General features: G+C 42.2%; 1 protein-coding gene across 1 annotated transcript in view; it reads right to left on the bottom strand.

Moving 5' to 3' along the window:
- The window catches only part of Csmd1 (CUB and Sushi multiple domains 1), a 1,119,426-nt gene that overhangs the window by 378,901 nt on the left and 717,205 nt on the right, over nt 1-23,320 (bottom strand). Inside the window, exons 8-9 of the mRNA XM_050136505.1 lie at nt 19,440-19,527; nt 7,352-7,354 (exon numbers count right to left, since the gene is read on the bottom strand). Coding sequence (XP_049992462.1) covers nt 7,352-7,354; nt 19,440-19,527 — 91 coding nt within the window. The remainder of the gene's footprint in view (nt 1-7,351; nt 7,355-19,439; nt 19,528-23,320) is intronic.

The raw sequence follows: 23,320 nt of genomic DNA, 5'->3' as shown, positions 1-23,320 counted from the left end.
GCGGTGGGGAAAAAAAGAAAAAAAAAGAAAAAACATACCACTAACTTGTGTATGCATTCCATGAGACTCTTGGAAGGTTTGGCTCCACTGAACTTCATAAGCCAAATAAAAAACGTTTAAAAATAAATAAATAAATATGAGTCTGACGCTGGATATGTGCTGATGTGACTATGAAGCCACAGTCCTAGCTGCACAAGAATGGACGGAAAGAGGAGGTCATCCTTTTCCATATCACAGCTACTGAAGAATCTACTGAGGCAGCCAGGAAGACATGAGGTCTGTTTTCAATTTATGTATGTATATATATATTAAAAGATTTATTTTGTTTACATGGGTGTGCATGTATGTGTGTGTGTATGAATGTGTGTGGGGTGTCTGCCACATATATGTGCAGTCACCTGAAGAGTCCAGAAGAGGGTATCAGAATTCCCTGGATGTAGAACAATGGTTTGCAACCATCCTCATGCTGAGTCTCTTTAATACAGTTCTTCATACTGTAGTGACCCCAACCATAAAATTATTTTCATTGATACTTCATAACTGCAATTTGGATATTTTGGTGAATTGGAATGTAAATATCTGATATGCAGGATATATAAAATGCTATCTCTTTAAAAGGGTCATTTGACTCTGCTCTGTGATAATGTTCTTGTATACAGTAAAGATTTGTCACTTGTATTAGCTCAATAAAATGCTGATTGGTTAGTAGTCAGACAAAAAGTATAGGCAGGGTAACCAGAATAGGAGAATTCTAGGAAGAGGAATGACAGAAAGATGCAATTGCAATTCAGATGCAAAGGAACCAAGATGAGAATGCCTCATTGATAAAAGGTTCCAAGTCACATGGCTAAACACAGATAAGAATTATGGGTTAATTTAAGTTGCAAGAGCTAGTTAATAATAAGTCTGAGCTAATAGGCCAAACAGTTTATAATTAATATAAGCCTCCATGTGTTTCTTTGGTACTGAATGGCTGTGGAAAAAGGTAGGTAAAAACTTCCATTAACATGACTCCCAAAGGAATTATGGCCCACAAATTGAGAACCACTAATCTAGATATAGGCAGCTGTAAGTCACCTGACATGAGTCCTGACAATCAAATTCCAGTCCTCTGCAAAAGTGTTCTTGACCATTGAGTCATCTTTCCAGTTCCATTTTCACTGTTAATATATTATAGAACAATATATTTGAGGTGCAATGTGGTATTTCAGTATATGTTGGCAATATGCCATGATAAGATCAGAGAGGCAGTGGCATATTCATTTATTACCTTAAACATTTCCCATCTCTTCAGGTTGAGAAACACTTAAAATCTCCCCATGATATTTTGAAATACAATTAATTATGGTCAACAAAGTTATGCTACTGTGCCTTAAGGCATGACAAGTTATCCCTCCTGACCAGTTATCCCTCCTGTGTCTGTTAGCTATCCACCCCTGAGCTGCAAATGGATGGAGTATTATATGACAGACAGACAGGAATAAATTATAGATGCATGAATGCTGATCATTGATTGATAGATTAGAATGATAAATATGATAGAGATAGGTGATAGCTAGATACAGGTATATACATAATATGGAGATGAAAGAAAGATTCATGAATAAATGAAAGGTGGCAGATAGAGGATGGACAGATGATAGGTTGATAGGTAGATAGATGATAGGTAGATAGATAGACAGGTGATTGATAGACTGATAGATGACAGATCAGTGAAAGATACATGGTAGATTGATAGATAACTGATATATAGATGATACGTAGCAGGCATAGATAGATATAAGACTGCGTGATTGGCACCTGGGGAGACCATTTTAACACACATTCCTCATTCTATTCAGCAACAGTAAACACAAATTTTTGAGCTAACCTTGTATCCAATGTTGAACTGAAGCCAGGTTGTCACCTCTTTCATAATAAAGTATACAGAGGGGACTTGAGGAATAGAGCTTCTGGAATCACTTAGAGAAGCAAGAGTGTGTGTGAACACTGAGGCATATTCATGAGTATGCACACATGCCATGAGTATGCATATAAGTACATTGACCATGCACATATATGTATGCATGTGTGTACCATGCATGAGCGTGCATCTTGAATGACTTATGCATGTGCTGACACATGGGTGGATCTACCATAAATGTATATGTACATGTGAGTGTTTACCACACTTGAGTGTGCATGTATACACTCATGAGTATATATGCCACACATATGTATGGACAAGTATACATAATTGCTTGAGTGTGCACATATGAACACGTGATTGCATATGCCATGTGTGCACTGTATAAACATAGCTTCATGTTCTGTAAATGTGTGCACAGGCACCCATGAGTTTGAGGAGAACATGGCAGCCTGGGGTGACTGGGTTGAAGGTGGGGCAGGGGCTTCAGAATCTCTGTGTCTTGTTTTTCTACCATTCCCAAGATCCCTAATTTCCTGTGTGTTTGGGGATCTAGGACAAGGAAACACTGACCTACATCTCAATTAAGGTCTGGGGAACCCTGAATTGGACAGTGTAAAGTCTGTAGAGAGCAAGCAAAAATCAGAGACCACAGACAGTAGAGCCCTGTGGCCCTGGCTGGATGTTCTGCTTCCTTCCCACCCTGTGAGGCTCCCTACATTGCTTAGCTGTCTTAGACGAAGCTCCAGATCTGGTGCCAGCAAGACGGCTCGACTGGTAAAGATGCTTGCTACCCAGCTTGCTTCTCTGAGTTTGAGTCTCAGAATCTACAAGGCAGAAGTAAAAAGACAACTACAAACAAACTGCTGCATGCACGAGAGAGAGAGAGAGAGAGAGAGAGAGAGAGAGAGAGAGAGAGAGAGAGAGAGAGAGAGAATATGTTTTAAAAAGAAGCCACAAACATGGAAATTACGTCTCTGCTGGAACAATGGTGAAGGGATGTAAAGAGTAGAGACAAGAGGGTGGTCTACATGTGTGACCCCACCTTGGCATGTGCTCTCTTCTTGACCTGGCATCTAACATCTCATAGAGACATCAAAATGGAAATTCATGGAGAACCAGCTGAGAAATATCCCTTTGTAACCCCCAAGGGTGAATGCGTAAAATGGCATGTTTAAAGTGTCAGCTGGGATCTTTGTATTCTGCATTGCTGAGAACTGAGGACATGTCCCTGGAGTTCACATTGTCCTTACTGTTTCTGGGTTTCCTCTGCTTTTGTTCTCTTTCTCTCTTCCTCTCTCTCTCCCTTTCTCTTCTTCATTCATCCAACTTCTTTTCAAATCATTAAAACTGTTTTCCTTTTATAACTAGAATTATCTATAAGTTAAAGGTGCTGAAAACTTTCTTGAAATCTATATAAGGGCAATATTGAAGGCAAATTTCTAGGAAATGAGAAATGACATTTGATCCAAGAAAAGTACGAGGGAGGAAAAGCTGTCAGGGATATGTCGATCATTCTTCAACATCTTCGGAGCATTTGAGTCACCCCTTCATCCTACACAGAAGGCCCCCAGTGCCCTATCTGAGCCTGGTACAGCACAGGCACCAAGAATGCATGATGTATAAAGGGCTCATGTAGACCCCTCCAGTATGTGCCTCTGTTACTATTGGTAAGGTAGGGGTAGAAAAGCGTGGAGATCCACCTGCTCCCCGGTCCTAGCCTTTGTTACCCTTACTCACTCAGGGTCCTGCACTGGACTGTGATTGCACAAGACAATGTGCTGTGCTTCTGGTATACAGCATCCTTCATTTTAGTAGATATTGGGCTGTATTTCTCATGATCACCAAATGCTGTGTGAATGTTAGTGAAAAAACAGCCTTAAACAAACATATAGAAAAGTGTCTTCCAGACACTGAAATTGGGGTTGGGTCTTGATAGATTTGGAGGAGCAATTAGCAGGTAGGTGGGAGTGGAGGTGTTTACATGCATGCATGCATACATTCTACTTTCACTTTTAAGTTATTAGCAAAGTGAACAGGTCATATCTCAATCCCAAGTCTACCACAGCAAAGCTGGGTGGCTGTCACACCTTTAGTTAGTTGGGATATCACAGGCAATCAAGTCCTGTATCCCAAAATGTCCAACAGTCATGCCAATGACTTACATGCTCAGCCCTGGGGACCTGCTCTGCCTTCCTTCTCTACTCTCTCTCACCTTGAGACTCCAAACTCCATCCACTTTCTGTTCCACCATAGGTTTAGAATTGGACTATGCTAACCTTTAACATAGAAATATGAAAAGGCAAGAGGATGGGAGACATGGCCACCAGGCTTGGCAGGGTCTATTCATCCCCATGCCTCTCCAGACCCAAACACATTTGCCAAGGTGCATGCCCTCTGGGCACCTCTAACGTGTTTAGATTGTGTCTCACAGGTACAGAGAGGTCTTTTTCTAGTAGACAGGCATAGCAGAGTCTCAGTTCTGTGCCCCAACACCATGGCAACTATATCCTGATCGTTCACATTATATCAACTCACTGCTGTCTGTCACCTCAGGATTTCCAAGCACGTGAGTCATATCACTTGAGAAAAACACACACATACACACACACACACACACACACACACACACACACACACACACACACACGGACGCTCTCCAGCCACCGGAGGACACTGTCTTGATAAACGAGAATGACAGTTGTCTCAATGACCATCACAAGCAAATTGGCCATACCCTGAAAAGGCTGAGCTCAGCATTCCAGAAAATACCATCCTCCTAAAGACAAATGTGTGTGGCTGAGGATATCAGAATGCCTTTTATGAGTCTTGTGATTTCCTCGTATAAGTCATTTCTGGGTCATTTTTTCCTTGTCATTATACAGTGATCGCTTCTACACTCATCTTCTCAAGCTGCGAAGGCGATTCGACAGCACTAAACACGCCCGAGAGTAGACGGCTCTCTCCAGCCTGAGGACAGGAAGGGAAGACATATTTCATGTGATTTTTAGGTACTGCAGACTACCAGTCCTGAAAGATCCTACAGCCATGCAAATGGAGCGTTGCAAGAGTTCAGGCATCAGTAATGCCACTGAGCCAGTTTCTTCCAGTGACCAGTGACTTCTGAACCCTGACCAGCTCTCAGAAGTGGCACACTGAGGGAAAAAAATGTGTGAATTTTCCTGTGAGGAAATTTGATTTGAATCTTCCAGCTTGATGAAAGTCATGGGATCCTGATATTTACCAAAAAGGTGTCTTCATCATGCAAAGGGGAAAATGAAACCCTTGTGTTAAGAACTCAAGACTCTTAGAAAGGCAGAAGTCATCTCTAGGCAACTTTGAAGGAAAGAGGAAGGGAGAGGGTGTGTGTGGGTAAGGCAGGTCTCAGGAAGAGTTAGAACAAGGGGAAGTAACTGGGTTACCTGGATAACTTAGTGTTCATGTGAGAGCCTTTATTCTCTCACAGTGACTCTTCAAAGTCCAGAGGCAGAAGCCCTTTTCAGGAAGGTGTCCAACACAGGGCATGACAAACTTTATGACACATCTCCATGGAGTTGGGGGATCAAACACTCTTGGGTATCTTAGTCAGAGGCTGAGAGACAGGGAAGGTAAAAGGAAAAGATTCCCCACACAGCTAAATCTGTAGGGCAACTTGGGTCTGTGGATGTCAAAGTCTCACACTGCTGTGTGGGTATACAGCAGCTGACCTTAAATGTCATCAGAGTGACAGACTCCTATCTTTCAGACATCTCCCTCCTAGGCCACACATTTTCAGGTGATGTCTTCTTCAGGTCCTGTCCTCAAGGCAAGCCCTTATTATCCCTTCCAACATTAGGACAGCACATTAGGCCCAAATCCCACTCAGCTTCTGGCCCTTCCCTCCCTCTGTTAGACCCACTGCCCACCTTCTGTATCCTTTGGACCTCAGTTTCACAGGGCCCTGGCAAATATCTTCCAACCACCATCTCCTAGACAGTGGTCCTTTGCCTAGTCTTTGCTTTTTCTTGCTCTCTGAGGTTGATGAGACACTTGAGGACTCAGCTCGGTTCTGTGGGGAACTACAGAATTATCTGGGAGAAGAAGGACACTTTTGCCCATGGACTCTCTTCTCAGAAATGGCCAAACAGGGTAACTTGCCTTTTCTCATTTTCTTTCCTTAGATAGCGAAATATGATGTAAAGAAGTGTGATGGGGGATGGCCACAACTTGGATGTTGCACATGTGTGCTGTGAGGGAGTGTGAGGGGGAGTTTTTTTGACATCCTGGGGTCATGGTAACTCTAACTACATTTACCATGATGCTCTGCAGTGTACAATCCAGCAAAGATTCATTTCCCTCCTCTCAGGGTTCTCCCTATGTATGGTGAGGCACAGGAACCTACAGGTTACATAAAACCTCAGGGATGCCACCACAGGATGAAGCTGTATTTCTCTTCCGCAACATCCCCGACCCACCACACACACATCTGAACACTCCTGGGTGCCAGCCTTCTGCTTTTCCATGCACTCTATTGCTTTGGCATTTCCATGTGAGTGAGGTAGGGAGCCATTTTCTCCTTGTCTGGCTCAAGCCTTTAGTTACTTCCAGAGACACTCAAACTGTGGACTTTAAACAGCGTTGAGACTGAAAGACCATGGCAATCTTTGAAGTTGGACTATGCGCATTTTGCATTATGATATGGCTATGAGCCTATGGTGGCCAGGAAGGGGAATGTGATGGTTTGAATGAGAACAGCCCCCATAGGATCATATGCTTAACTTCTTGGTTCCTAGTTGGTGCAAAGAACCATTTGGGAAGGATTAGGAGGTGTGCCTTTGTTGGAGGAAATGTGTAACTAGGTGTGGGCTTTGAGGTTTCAGAAGACTCAAGCTATTTCTACTGTGTTTTCTACTTCCTGCTTATAAATCAAGGTGTACAAAGTCTCAGTTGTTCTTGCCACCGTGTCTTAGCCCCATGGTCATGGACATTAACTCTCTGAAACTGTGAGTCCAATTAAATGCTTTTTTATAAGTTGAAAAAAATCTCATGTAGAAACCAGGCTGTGGATCAAACACACACACACACACACACACACACACACACACAGAGAGAGAGAGAGAGAGAGAGAGAGAGAGAGAGAGAGAGAGAGAGAGAAAGAGAGAGAGACTGTAGAAGTCATCCTTTCATAAATCAGCAGTTTCCTACCTTTCAAGCCTGTTCAAGAGTCCCTGCTGTTCTCTTTCTCCTCATTCTCACTTGTGTACATAGGATGCACCCCTGGTACAATTCAGAAAGTCGGACCACAGGAGCACATAATGCAGTTCAAGAGTAACTTGGGCTCATTTGTCTCCCATAGGTGCTAGTTAAATCTAAATGGTACCTAGTCCACTCCTTTCTCTTTACATGCTGGGTAGAAAAGCAACAACCAGTCAGTCATTTTCAGTCAGAGACATGTATAACAGTCACCTGCTGCTGTTATAAAAGGGGGGGGGCTCTATCCACTGTCACAGCCATCACTCAGACATCCTGGAACGTCACCCAGAGAATGGATGCCTCTCATACTGACCTGCCCACCCCAAACTCACAGCTGTTCTCCCCAGAGGACACAAGGTATTGCTACTAGTGGGAACTGGCTTCAGAAGTGAGAGCATCACTGGAAACAAAAACAGTGGTCTAGATCAAGGCAAAAATGGAGAGTTAGGATCCATACATAGGTTAAGTCAGGAGCATCTTTCCTTTAAAACAGGGGTTCTCAACCCCTGGGTTACAACCCCTTTGGGGGTCACATATCATCTATCTACATATCAGATTTATATTATGTTTCATAACAGTAGAAAAAGTACAGTTATGAAGTTGCAATGAAATTATTTTATGGTTGGGGTCACTACAATGTGAACTATACTGAAGGGTCACAACGTTAGGAAGGTTGAGAACCCCTGCTTTAAAACATTTGCCAAGTCAACACTTCTGTAATTAAAATTAAACAGATAGCTTCAATGCAGAGAATAAAAAGGGCTTGACATTAGATTGAAAATGCAGGTGCTTAGAAAAATGTCTACACTGATGCTGACAACTGAACCAGTGTGGTTGCTGCAATGCTCTCCTTCCAATGTCTGCAAGTGAGGTGAGCATTGGCCCTCTTAATCTACAAAATCCTTAGATGGCAAGCTGAGACCAGCCCACACATTCTAGGACTCTGAAGAGCTCCTGTGCCTTGGTTTCCCCAGGTAGTTTTCTCATGGTCCACAGCACAGGCTGCATCATGCTATCCCAGGGATTTCTACAGGCAGAACTGCACGCAGCCCCAGCTCGCTGCTTCCTTATTGTTGTTCTCAGGACATTATCTGAAGGAGGCCAAGAAGGGGGTAATACTTTTGCACAGGGAACTGAACGGGCCACCCTTATTACTTACTCCCGACATCTGCAGATATACAGAATTTGTAGTAAATAGAGAACACGGGGAAGGCTTCCGAAACTGAGAATTTTCACATAACAGAACCCTTTTGGTATCAAACACTGATTTCCAAATGCAAGACTTGCAAGATAGCCTGATCATGTGTTCCACATATGTTCTTATGAGTAACATAAGCTATGCATCCAATGGTTACCAATGCTGCTGGCACACCAGACACTTATGAGGGCTTAGCCTACTGATAGTTAAGGTCCACGAAACCATCACATTCAGAGACACAGAAAATGGGACAGCAGCTGTGAGCCGTATGTGGGATGATGTTCTTTGTTTTAGGAGTACAGAGTCTCGATTTGGCAAGAGAAAGGGGGTTCTGACAAGCGTGCTGGTGAGGGCTGTGCAGGACCGGGAACGAGTTTAATGGCACCCTTGAAAAGAAAATGGTCAGCATTATATTTACCACAATGCAAAACTTTCAAAACCCCTAGTTCCCACTTCTCCAATTAGACTATGACAGTTGGCAGTGGGATTGTGTCTAACAGCAAGGATCAGAAGGATGAGAATAAGTCAGGCCCTTTTCTGTGAAGCACACATCAGTGACCACTCAGTCTGCCAGTCTCCTTCTCAACTTCTGGCAGAGGAATAGAGGAAATCAGAATAAATAACCAGAGATGCTAAAAGGTTTTAAGAGGAAACTGAGGAGCAGGGAGAGTGGCCCCAACCAAATCCACTGAATGGTGGTGATGTAAGAGTCTGAGCTTTTATATTGTAAGGTCAGTTTTTCTTCTAGGGGTCCTAGAACCTGGCGTCACATGATTCCTCTCGCCCCAAAGGTCATTGGGGTTCCTCAATAGCATCATGCAAGTTTTACAGACTTTTCTTTTTATATAGACTATGGAAGAACAGCTAAGAATTAGAGCCCCAACTGAGCAGAGACGTGATATTGTTTTCTGTTTTTCTGTTTCCCCTCATTTTTTTACATGATGAACCAAGACACAGAGACAGAAACCACTGTGCACTTCATTCACGTTGTCCACAGACCGTGTTTTCCAGCAATATTGATGAAATTATTTGTTTAGCTCATCAGCTCTCCTTTGTATTTCAAAGCTAACAGATTAATACATGCTTAAATAATGGTCTACTACCCTCCCCACAAAACTAATGCACTTTTACAAACACCTAAAGGCAGAGAACATCAGAATCTCCTCAGCAAAGCAGCCTTTGACAGAGGAATTACCTCAGAATTACTCTCAATGCGCCCTTTGTTAGAGACACAACAAGGTTTCCCAGGGCGAGGAGGACAACACAGCAGTGGTACCTTTCTAAGTGTCACTCTTTGGAGGAACAGTAATCTTCCTGCAAAGGCTTTCCTCAGGATTGTTTAGTTTCTTAGCAACTGCAACTTTCCGGAAAGCTACATGCTTGCCTACCAGGGAGGCCATAGAAATGTGTTGTATCCTTCAATTATCCTCTAATCCCGAAGACATTTTGGAGCAGAGACGGGGCATTCTTGTTGCAGACTCAAAGGCAGATTTTAAGGTCTGCAGACAACTCTACCGACCTGTTCTATTTGCACAGAGAATGGCGAGGCAGGCCCCACATCACTTCCTTTTCTGTTCCTCTGGTTAAGTGAATGGCAAAGAAACCATTTGCTGACACAGACAGTGGCTGGAACAATAAGACAACACTTGAGTTTTGAAAAACAGGGACAGCTCTTTGAGTTCTACTTCCATATGCCATGTGAACATGGATGAAAGAACAGGAGGCAGAGTTCTTCCACGCAGAGCCCAGTTTTGAGATGAACCATCCTAAGCCTTTCTGAGTTCTATTAAACTTTGAATATGGTCTTAATTCTACCCTGTAAGAGGCCTCTTTTACTAGTAAGCTTTTTTTTTTCAATTGATAAAGATAATGGAAAAGCAGACTAAACTATCAATGCCCCTTAATGATAAAACAGCATCAACTTTCCCTCTCTTGTTAACTAAGAGGAACGATTGTTTATGCAAATGATCTTCAGGTAGCGCAGGTGCAGAGGCCCATCTCTGAGTACCCACACAGGAGCTCTCTCATACAGAATAAAGATTGTCCTGCAAAATCACCCATGGATCAAAGTCTGCAGCGCCTGCTGACATTTATCACCGCCTCACCATATTTAAATATGTAACTAATTTAAAAGGGAAAATGGAAGACTTAATAAGTCATTACTAAATGTTCGCTGTGAGCCCCACGCTGGGTTCCACGCTGAGGCAGCAATGACAAATGACAAAGCTGTCCTCTTTATGGGGGTACACCCGCATTAGGGGAGAGGAGCCCGTCCCATGCTAGTTAAAATTGGAAACAAAAGCACGTATGTGCTTGCCAATGATGGCCAGTGCTGGGATGGATCTGACAAGTGCATAAGAGGTAAAGAAGGACAAAGGGTCATCCTTAGGTGGCCAAGCAGGACAGGGCCCCTGAATGGCAGCAAAGGATAAACAGGGTCAATATGAAGCCTTAGCTCTGTTGGGAGGATATAGAGAGAACAGTCATTGGAAAGCAGAGGCACTGAAGGGACCATCAGGATTATGTGACACGGGAAGATTTGCCTGTGCATTCTGCTCCTATCTGATAATTACAACCGAATTTCCCCTTATGAGGAGTTAAAAGTGGGAAGACATAAAAAGCATCAATAGATAAGAAACTATGAGCAATAATAAAATTATGCCTGTCTATACAGAGCCAAGGTCTTAAAGTGGGCTCAGGGATTTATGCCTATAATCCCAACACTAAACTGGGCAAAGAGAACTGGGCACAGGAGCCTGCAATTCCAGCACTGTGGCGCTGAAGTAGAAGGATGCCTATGAGTTAAAGGCCAGCCAGATATACAACAAGGCCACTGCAAAAACAAACAAAACAAAAACTAAGTTCTGTTTCTGTCTCTCCAGGATTCAGTTCATGGAGGGAGAAGATAATGTCTCACATGACATCCAAACAGTAAGACCACAGGGACTTTGGCTCATAGCCATGAGACAAGTCTCTCATCCTCCATCCCTTGAAAATAATTCTGTGAAAGATTTAGTGGGAAGTCGATGCTCATTTAAAGAATGCTGAGCTTGTCCCCTGTCTGAGAGACTCCACGGGTTCTTTAAAGAGGTGCAGAGGGAACAGGATCTCATGGCGATGCTGGAGTTACTCTAAACACCATCACTAGCCTGATACATGGAAAGGAAGACAGCTTTCTGAGGTCACAGAACTGAGCAACATCTCATCAAGAGAGGGGCTAACCCGTTCCTCATTCTCCCAGATCATGTCAGTTCTCCTTCCTGTGCCTCCATCTGATAGCAAGAGATCCCATCTGCCATCAGCAACTTCATAAAGAACAGTCACAAAATGAAGAATCAAATGGGGTTAAAATAGTGCTTCTATATCGGGACAGAAATTGTTAGCATGTCTACATGTTCACACCGGTTCTCAATCAAATAGTTCACCTTGGGGTCATAACTTCACTGTCAATCTCCAAACTTCTTTTCTAGTGTCGGTCATTTTTTTTTCCTAAAGCAGTCATTAATCCATTTCCTGACCAGCAGTGGCTAACTTAATTGGCTTAACACAGTACTAATGAGGCTGTGATCACATATCCCTAGGGACAGGCTTGTTAGCTTCAGCTTAATCCAATTCAACAGAAAATAAAAGTGTCTACCATGACTAGGGCACAGCAATAAGAGATAAAATCAATAAGGCCTGTCCCCTTCCCTTTGGGACCTCATGATTTAACAAGACTATAGGAACAGAAAGAAGTGTTATAGGCATGCCCACACTGGGAAGGCTGCTGTGTAGGCTGCAGGGAGGCAGGGCGAGAACACTTGGCAGCATGGAGGCGCTAGCTGTGTGGCGAGGAAGGCCAGGTCCTCTATGAGATGCGTTCCATTTGACAAAATGAAAAGCCATCCTAGAAAAAGCCTAGTAGGATTCTGAAATTTTGTTACTCTTAGATGCTTGTGTGTCTCCACACAATAGGGGCAGGAAGCCCTGGCTCGGGTGGCATTCACAACTGTGTATGATTTCAGTACTCCCTCTCTTCCATTACTGTGTGTTTGTTTGTAGCTTGGGATACGGGGCTGAAGGTGTCACCTCCTTCCTATACGGCTGCTTTGTGAAGCTCACACCCTGTGGGACCAGTGGTCCATTAAGGTCACTATGAAAAATAAAACATAGTCACTGTAGTCATCCTTGTTTAGAATGAGTCAAAGTCAATAGAGGCTCGCTGTCATTAAGATCCTAGATAAAACATGACCTTGCAGAACAATGCTTAAAGTTTAAAGAGTCTATCTGTGAGGGCAGGGGCTGGACTATACTGGTAGGGCACCTTGCCTGCCTGAAGTCTAAGGTATCGATCAATCTCTTCCAAAATTGAAAAAGAAGAAAAAGAAAACCATGCACAGAAAGACAGAGTGCAGTAGCGGGCACTTGGGAGGCTGAGGCAGGAGAATGACTGCAAGTTCAAGGCCAACCCAAGCTTTACACTGAGGTTCTGATCCAAAAGCAATATGGCAAAAATCAGGGATTACCCTAACAGTTGTATATGAACTTGGTTTATTCTGAAAGAATCTGTTCGTTGAGCCAGCAAAGGTAGCTCACACATACCCCAGTACTCTAGAGCTGAGGCAGGGAAGTTGTGAGTTTGAGGCTAGCTTGGGCTTAATGTCAAGACCAGTCTCACAGCAAAAAAGACAAACAAACAAAAACAAAAAAACAAATAAACTATAAACGAACAAACAACTAATAGCATTAGCACCCAGAGGCTAAGGATATGGCCGTGGTAGCGTGATTGCCTAACAGAAGCAGAGTTCTAAGTTCTAAACCAGCCCTGGGGAAAATAGTGGAGCTGGCTGGTGTACCATGGGTAGAGTCCTTGCATAGAAGGTATGAAAGCCCATGTCAAATTCCCATCATTGAAATTGTTTTTAAGTGAAGATAATTGCACTTGTGTTTAAAGGAGCTGTGTTGGCCTCAGAATCGGAAGTAGACAGACAACAGAGACCCAGATCACTCCCCAACACAGCACCTTCTTTCCCATGTTGGCACCCGAGTTTTCATTAGTCTTCCTCATAATTCCTTGGTTTTAATGAACGTACTTTGTCTTTTAGACAGTGGTCAATGCTAACAAATACTTTGGAAACTTTCCTCCCATGAATTTAATTCAAACAGGAAGACTTTGTGCTAGGCCCCATTAACTTTGAATAATTTACTGATAATCCTGGAATTAATATTTAGATTGCCTTAAGAAAACTACAAAGGTTTCCAAAGAAACAATAATAATTCAAACAAAACGAGATGGCAGACAGTTTTATCAACTTAATAAAGCAAGCCCTCTTCAAACAAAAAGCAGCCCTAAATTCCGTGTAATTATAGTGCTGACTACCATTGTGTCCCGCTCACCCTGACCACATCAGGCATTCATCTGGATTATATAACAGTCATTAGTATCGATTATAAGAATTTAGAAAGAACTGAACTGATTTCCACTAAAAGTCGTGCTAAAACTGTGAAATAATGAAAAAAAAATACCACTTTCTCTGTTGTAAACACCAGCAGTCTGGCAAACCTCTGGACTAGCTGTCTCTGCACCTCACTTCATCCATGACGCAAGGCATCCTTTCTGGGCCAGGGTGCATCAATTTGTGTCTGAACACACCTGCGTTCTCCATTCCCATAAACAGACAGCAAGTATCATCAATACATACAGGTCGTGTGCATCTGAGGTCATTGGTCACTGTACAATGACCACTACTGGTACAGATGACCTTCCATTCAACTCTACCCAACCTTCCTTACAAAGGCACGCACCTCTGAATAGCGTCTTTTCAGTCGTGGGCTGAAGAGACCCAGCTTGTGCGCCGAGGCATCTCTTTTCATGATTTGACCCATTGATCCTCAGATAAAGACCCTTACAGAGGATCTGTTGAATCAAAGTTCTTGGAAATCGACATAAAGGCGGAACAGGGTCTTCCCATTGTGTCGCCAGATGGTGAAGGCAGCATTCTAGCAAGGACAGTGCATCTTACACAGAAAGGGCCAAGGCCACCTCAGAAAGTCCCCGCTAAAGCAAGAATGGGTTTGGATTTTACGGTATATATCTTTTGAACCCACAGTGCCTCTCCAGTGAAGATTGAGATCTCAGGGATGTCAGTCACAAGAACAAAGGACATACATGATTGACATCCCAGGCAATGGCTGATTGCCTCGCTATTGAGTGCCTATTTATCTGGGTGACTGACAAACTGCGATTGATAAGATTATACTTTCCCTGAGAAATTTTCATTAAGATGTATCTTTAACTTCAAAAAATCATTATATTTGTTGCCAATGACAAAGTAAAGTTGTCTAACAAAATTTGAGAAAATCTGAAGCCCTATCTACTACCATTAGTTTGACAGATTCCCAGGGCTTGAAGATGTTTCCAATGAGACACTTCAGTAGTAATGAGTGTGATTTCACAGTAGGAAAGGTTGCTGAAAACTGGAAGTAAGGGGGTAGGGCTGCTGGGTGATACAGAGCTATGTGGGAGTGCACAACCCTTTTACTCCTAGGACTGGGAACAACATGTTTTCATAGGAAAAAAATACATTCTTAATACATTCTTTTCAAGGTAACTTGGAAGAAATGCTTAATAGAAACTCATATATTCTCAGCAATAAAGTGGTATCAATAAATTTACAAATGTGTGCCAATGAGTGTTTGGCTGTCGCACATGCTCCAGAGGGAAAGTTACATACACACTATGTCGGGCAGCATAAAGAACCATAGTAGGGAAGGGTGAAGAAGAAGGACCTTAGGTTATTGGCCTTCTCAACTCTAAGAAATGAATGAGACAAGAAAACAACAGTCAGAGCCCATGGTTCCAAGCGTGGGGACAAACAAATAAGAAGATTCAATGAACACATGCTGGCCCAATCTACAGAACTGCAGCTAAAGAAAGAGAAAACTCAGCAAAAGGAGTTGTCATCTTAAGAGGATCAATAACGCCACTCGTCAAATCAATGAACACAGAAAATGTGAGTACAAGGAAACTGAGCTGTGACGTCACTATTGATTTAAAAGATTCAGAAATGGGATCAGCCCAGGTACCTGTTCCCCAAAGAACAGATGAATGTAAATGTGGTGCAGGGGCTGGAGAGATGGCTCTGCGGTAAGAGCACCAGTTGCTCTTGCAGAGCTCATGGGTTTCCAGCTCCCAGCATCCACATGGTCACTTACACCCATCTGTGACTCCAGTCCCCAGGGATCTGACCCTGTTTTTCTGAAATACATACATGCAATCAAAATGTTCATACATGTAAGATAAAATATGAGTAAGTCCAAAGTTTTAAATATGGTGTAGATAACCCAGACTCAGAAGGAAAAATCTGCATGTTCTCTTGTGTGTGTGTGTGTGTGTGTGTGTGTGTGTGTGTGTGTGTGTGGTTGTAATATTAGAAAGGGGACCACAAAGGGAGAAAAAGAGGTGTCCAGGAAGAATGATAGTAACATAACGCCTGCAACAAGACAACATAATTCGTATGAGAGGAAGGTGCAAAATTGAAGTAGATAAAGAGAAAGACAGGAGACTCAGCACAAAATGGAATATGACTGAAAACCCAACAATGAAGTCCAGTATGTAATATGCTAATTACAAATAAGATTACTTAAAGAAATGCTAATCAGACACATTATAAAAATTTAAGGTAAATGTGTAGAAAGCCCCATGGAAAGTTTTGTGTTGGTAAGTTTGCCAACTTGAAGGAAAATAAAATCCTCTGAAAGATTTGAACTATATTCAAGTAACAAAAGAAGTTACTTCATGTGCAAATAAAGGAGATTTTTGAGTCAGTAACTGAAGACTTTTCATGAGAAAACCCTTCTCCTGGTGGCTTCATCAGTAAATCGTGTCAGCATTTAAGCAGAAGCCATTACCAACTGTGCGGAAACTGTTCTGAATATTCTAGAGGAAAGATGCAGTGGCATTTCAATTTTATTCTAGTAAAATAAAGATTGCCTGAAGATCTAAGAGTAACAGTCCCACTGGTCAATAGACCAGTTATGGCAGCCATTAATCCCAGGAACCACAATAACGCACACCTTTAGTTGCCATAGAAATCAGATGGTGCATACTTTTAATCCCAGCCCTAGAGAGGAATATAAGACAGGAGGAAACAGCTCTCAAAACACAGTCTCATTCTGAGATTCCTGGAAGCAAAATTGCCATTTCGGACTGAGGTCAAGGTAAGAGCCAGTGGCTGGCTGCTTTGCTTTTCAGATCTTCAGGTTGAACACCAATTTCTGACTCTGGAGCTTTTATTAATTGTGCTTCAGAAGGATTTTCCATTTTTTTAAAGATAAGCATTGCTTTGACGATGAAACCAGACGAAGTCGTTATAAGATTATACATCATGAGACCATATGTAAGATACCTGTAAACTTCTGGCAAGTGAAATCTAATGGTACGGAAGCAAAATAATGACAGGTGGTGCCACCACCTACAAGATGCTTGTCTGGCATGTGCGAGACCCTTTCCCTCCACAGACCAAAAGAAGACAGGATAGTCTTGACCATAGTAATTTCATCATTGAATCTGAGATTGATAGACATTCTACTAACAATTTAGGTAGGTAAGCCAAGATTATCTCTGTAGCTAAAGAAAAGAGTTTTCACTGAATCTTATATCCATGTGTTTAAAAAAATCCAAACAAATACAAAATAGATCACTACATCCTTGACCCAATAAAGGTCACCATGGAAAACAGAGAGCTAAAATCTTACTCAGGACCAAAATCAGAATTCCCTCATCCTCGGCTTGAGAATAAAGAAGCCACTTATAGTACCCATTTCCAATGAACCTTGTAATAAGGTTCCAGGCTGCTCATTCAGGCAAGGCAAACAAAACACAATTGGAAAACAAATGTTTCATCTTTTCTCCTTGAAGAATCGTCTAACAATAAAGTCCTATGAAAGCTCAAATTAAATCAAAACCCTCTTTATATTTCCTTTCCAGCCATTTCCAAGTGGCTATAGTCTTGGTTGTTGCATGCTTGGAGAAATGCCTGGACAACCCAGAGACCTGGGGGAGCTAACACACTTAAACAGAAGAGCGTGGTGTCTTCTAAAAGCAGATTCTGTCTTCCTTCTCTGGCTGCCCTAGCATACATACTGGCTTCCTGCTGCCCCATGTTCGGCAATTAATATTACAATACAAAACAGTCCAACTTTGAAATCTGAACACTTTAAAGGTCAATGTCTCTTTAAAAATCCAAAGTCTCTTAAATATGTCCCTTCTGTAAGTAATTATGATAATGATATTAATTTACATACTTCCTTTGTCTAAAACATAAGAACTGGGTCATAATTACAGTCTGATCAAACAAAATTGAACCCAACAGTATATAGGGCCCAATGTGAAGCATCTGGGACTCAATGATGGTCATCTGGGCTCCAGAAAGCCTGGGTCAGCTTGTTGCTCTCCATCTCTGCCTTCCACAACAGACAGAGCTTGTTGTGCAAGCTCAGGTTGACTCCACTCTAAACTTTATCTTTGGGGTTGCCTCATGACTCAGACATCTCTCCTTTGTTGGGGGGTCTCTATTGAAATGGCACCTTTATCAGTGGCCATCCTGGCCTCTACTGAGAGCGACCCTGACCCTGCCACATAATGACAAGTCCCAGCTACACACTATGACCTCTTTCTGCCTTTAAACGAGTACCATATGGGGAATATTATCTACCAAATTGCTGCCTCATGCCCCTCTGGACCACAGCTTCTTTCTACTGACAGTGAAATACTTGTGAGAAGCCTTTGCCCTAATGATGCTGGTATCTTACTATTCACAGATGATTCTTCTGCCTCTGCTGACAAGTGCCTATAGCCCCAGTGAAGCACAGGTTTCCCCTCCACAGATTGTTAACACAAAACAGCACATGAACAGCCCTGACAGAGTCTTTGCTTCCCTCTGAAGCTTCACAAGGTAGGCCTCAATTATCCGTGCCTCCCTGAATATCCTGAGCTTCCACGGTAGCTCCTTAAGCTCTGAGAACTCAATGTCACTGGAAGGTGGTTTATGTTAGGTGAATCATAGGGTGGAGACCAGGGATGGGATCTAAATGGCTTCCTAGGGAAAGAGGGTTAGAGGAAGAGATGAGAGGGAAGGTGGGGGTAAGAGGGCTAGACATCCTCATTTAATAAGGCTCCCAATTTCACCTTCAACAGCCTGCCCTACTTTGGGGCTTCATGAGATGTGGCTCTTTGACCTTAGATTTCCCAGACTAGGAACTCACCCAGTCTACAACACTGTGCTGCTAGTGCCAGAAATTCCAGTGATACGATCACCTTTGTGGCAGTCATCCCAGAGACGAGCATCCTGTTCCCCATCCCCTTTAATGGCACAGTTGCTGGGGCAGGCCTACCCAACATCCATTGACTTCCCTCCGCGTGGCTAACATAGCTTTCAGCCTGTGTTAGTAGGCTTAATTCTGTCTGTCTCTCAAACAAATGGGCAGATTATAGGAAGGAACTCCTTTCCTGTGTCCTTCACTCTTGATTTTCTTCAGATTATTCTTGTTTACCGGCCCTTCGCATAAGGTGACAAACGTTAGGTTTCTAAGAGACAGGAAGAAATGCAAAGCCCTGGAGCACTTGTAATCACAGCTGCTTCATGGTCCAGTGACTGGAGAGGGATCTCCAGTTCATCTTAGTCCTAAAATGCTGGGCAGCATCTTGGAGTAAATGGCTGAGGGACAGTAGTGTTTGTTACCCTAAACGCGTATTTGAGGTGATAATCATGAGGCTACAATAGTTTTTGTGGTCTTTACTTTTAAACATTAGACTATCAAGTGACACACATTATATATATTTTTGAAATATATATGTATAGGTATATACGTATACGAAGACAAGTTTTTTCGTAAACTTTGTGAGTCAAAATTTTAGCCTCACTCCGTTTATATTATTAACATCAAAGTACCTGGAAATTATAGAAATTATCACCATATTATATCTAGAGTTCTGCAAATACTGCAGATTCTTAATCAATGACAAGTTATGTCTTCCCGTCAATAGGACGACTGAGATAAAATGACAGGCCAGGCATGTGTTACAAGATAACTCATTTCCCAAGCCATGATTTTGTTTCCTACCTGAAGTCAGAACCTGCTCTTCTGCCGTTGTCTGGAATTCCAGGATCTGGACACATGTCAGAGACCAGAGACACGCCTCCCTGGGTCACTACAACAGAGAGAAGGGTTGTCAGCAGGTCGCGCAGCAATCTAGGAAACACTCAGGAAATGTATGCAAGACACAAGTCAGAGCTTCAAGGATCATGACTCAACGTGTATTCTCTTGTACTGAAGCCGGCTCAGCTGCATTAAAGTGAATCTTTGCTCTTGAAAATCAAAGGCAACTTTGCCCACAAAAAGATGGTGACATCCTTTGGTTTAGTTCTTTTTTTCCTGTTGAAGAGGTGAAAGTTTAATTAGAAGCTCATTTGCTTTCAACGATTGCTCTTGTATTGGTCCAGTTTATAGGACTAGGGAAAAGGCCTGTGCCTATGAAGAAGAGAGCTTTGTCTACTTCCCATGGATAACAGTGCAGCTGAAAATGATCAAGATCTATACGAACATGTAGTCTAACAAAAGTGATACAAGTTTAAATGTTAAACATACTTTACATTGAACCGACATGGAGTGATCCCCTTTGCCTAGCTGTAGTTTCCTCTGTGAGCTTCCCAAGCCTCCTGCTGGGTTTCCAACACCACAGAATAGTCTGTAAGGATCCTGTGCCACTGGATGGAGTGGATGGCACTCTGACATCCACCGCACCCTACATTAACTGTTTCATCCAACCATGGATATTTCTTTTTTCTTTATCAGAAATGTGTTTAACGAAGGGCTCGTGATGCAATTCAGCTTAGTGAGATGTTGTGGCACGCCCATGGGAGTGCTTCTGAGAGAGATCCCTGTGAGAGAGCAGAGCCCATATGTTCTGTCCTCTGGATGTCACCAAGCCTGGGCTTTGGTGTCATCCATGACTGCAGCGCAGAGCAGAAGCAAAAAGAATGTATAGACAAAGCCCAGGGGAAGACAGTGCAAATGCAGGATCCCTTCTTGGTAGAGCATTTGAGAAGCACACACAGAAACAGCCAGGGGGCAAGAACTGCTACACTGTGAATCTATCCCCCAATAAAGAGACAGAATTTCAGGTATTTTCAGACAAACCAGAGGCAAAGTAGTTCATTTTAAACAGATTCTTTCTGAGTTGAAATGAAAGGACCTTAGATATGACTTCAAACCATTGAAAATGAATTTGCCCTTAAAAGTAAACACATAGAAAAATATAACTGAAAAAAATAGACACACATATTTATGTGTGTACATATAAATATTGATGAAAAGTAGAATCGTTATTTTGATTTGTAACTTCACTTTTTATTTTCTATACTATGTAAAAGACAATACATGGAATAATTATAAATTTATATTGTTGGATATTAATATATAAAGATACAATTTGTGAAATCAATGACTTGCTTTCAGGGTTTGAACTGTAAGAAGCAAAATTTTGTATATAAGTAATTCTAAATTGGTACTGATTGCATAGTTTGGAGTGTTGTATGTAATTCTTAGGTAACTACAAAGGAAATAGCTAGAATATTCATATAAGAAGTGAATTAAACCTTGTCAGCATAAAATAACAAAAACTAAACAGAAATTAAGAGAAAAATGGAGGAAAGAAGAACAGAAATCAGATATTAAAGCTGGTGTCCTCCTTGAATAGGTTGATTTAATCATAAGTGGATCCCATATCCACATAGAGGCTCAATGAAGCCCACCCAACTAGGGATTGAAACCACAAACCCTAGTCCTTCAAGGTCCAGCTGTATTTGTAGATAAGTAATATGAAGTGTTGCTTCAGTTAAATCCTAATACATTAGGTACAGTTGGACACAGGGTGCACGTGAGGCCACGTTCACACACTGACGCCTATGGGGAGAGTCAGGAAGACTGCCATCAACGGCCATGGAGATGTAGCCTCAGTGAAAAACACATCTGCTGACTCCCACACTCCTGATCTGGAGAGCCATGGAAACGCATGTTTATGCTGCCTAAGCAAGAAGAGCCCACAGTATGGTGCCACAGTATGGTGCCCCAATGGTCCTTAATGATCAATGCTCTTGCTACACAAAGATGGGTGGGCAAAAAGAGTTAAACCATAAAGAAAAATAATTAGCAAAACCCACTGAACTCTGCTCACTAGAGGCTGAGCTTTCATCTAAGGACACAGTGAACTTGCCAAAGAAAAGAAGTTCAATTCACAAGAATAACAGAAGCTGTGTGGTGCTGTGGGCAGGGAGGAGGCTGGTGTTGTTGCTAAGGGTTTGGAAGCTTGAATGAGTAAGATAGAAACATTAAAAAAATGGATTACAGATGATTACAGATGATTTAGAGTGTGAACATATTTCATGCCAAGAACTGTGTATTTAAAATGTCTTAAACTAGTAGAATGTATTTTATACATACACACACACATATACACTGTCTACATATGATATAGCATATGTAGATATAATGGTAGCTATATATATTATATATATGTATATATATTCATGCATACAGATAGAAACAGCCATGGATATAATACACACACATGTATGTGTATGTATGTATATTCATCCATACACACACAGATGTATATGTATACATCCATAGGTATAATGTAGTTTAGATGGAAATATGTTATTGCCCATAATTCTGAAACATCTGGTTTCCTCCAGCCTACGGTTTTACTGAGTATCCTTTGCATATTAGCCAGTATGAATGGCCCACTAGTTACTCCCTGAGACTATCTAATCCAACAGTCAGTGATTTCAAAGTTTGAGACCATATGATTCCCACCATATTTTGCCTCTAGCTCAGTCCTTCATACAGAGTAGCTCTGGCTCATCCCAGGATGACATAACCTCACTGGGAATGGAAACCACAAAGTTTTGCCAGGAGTAGCTCACCCAGTCAGGATCTTGCCTCTCTGTCTGCAGTTCTCTAATCTGTTGGGACCATAACACCAACAGATTTAAATGAGGAATGTCCCTCCTAGGCCCAGGTACTCAAACGGGATGTCCTCCATTGATGGCACTGATTGGGTGAGGTTCTGGAACCTTTAGAAGGTGGCACCTTGTTGGAGGAAGTACACCAATGGGGACAGGCTTTGAGAGTGTGAGCCTCACCTCACTTCCAATTTACTCTCTCTGCTTTCCTTGTGTGGGTGAAGATGTGACCTCTCGGCCTCCTGCTCTGACTGCAAGCTGTCAAGCTACCTCCATCATCATAGACTTTCCCTCTGGAACGATAAGCCCAAACTGGCTTTCTTCCTTAGATCATTCTAGGTTACACGTTTTTATCACAGGAACAGAAAGTGACTTATAAGCTTCTCTGAAGGTACAGGGTATATACAGGAAAAACATGATTGCACAGATAGGGAGGTAGACTATAGGCAACTGAAGTGGAGGCAGATGTTTGTTATGACAAGGTGACAAAACAGGTAGGGCACAATCAGGGTGTGGCCAAGCCAACAATAAGAGCCACGCACATTCTCTCCTCTTTAGAAGAGAGTGATGCCTCTCAAAACTGAAAAGAGGTGACAACGGTGACAAGGAGCTGTGGGGATAGTCCTGCTTCAAGCGGAGTCCCCAGAGCATCAGAGACAGAGTTTCAAAAGGGAAGAATTAACCACACAAATACTAATTAAGTCTAATTATGTTAGACCGTATCTTTCCAAGCCTCATGGGAGACATCCCACAGATGTCAATAAATATGTTAAATTCTAGTCAAAACAGTTAAAACTCAAAACTGAAAATACCAAAGAAGGACTCATTACACACATTTACTGCATTATTTTTTAAAAAGGTAGTTAAACTTGCAAGTGAGTGATTGGTTACAGATGAGAACATTTGTACAAACATTGACTGGATTTGGAATTTAAGATGTAGAGATTATGTATTTGTGAGTTTGTGTTTGGGGAGGCG

This window comes from Alexandromys fortis, unplaced genomic scaffold, assembly GCF_014885135.2.
Source record: "Alexandromys fortis isolate MF-2015 unplaced genomic scaffold, M_Fortis_MF-2015_v1.1 scaffold_3, whole genome shotgun sequence".
Classification (NCBI taxonomy): Eukaryota; Metazoa; Chordata; class Mammalia; order Rodentia; family Cricetidae; genus Alexandromys; species Alexandromys fortis.
Note: the sequence above shows the minus strand (reverse complement) of the source record. Positions and strands in the feature narration are given on the sequence as shown.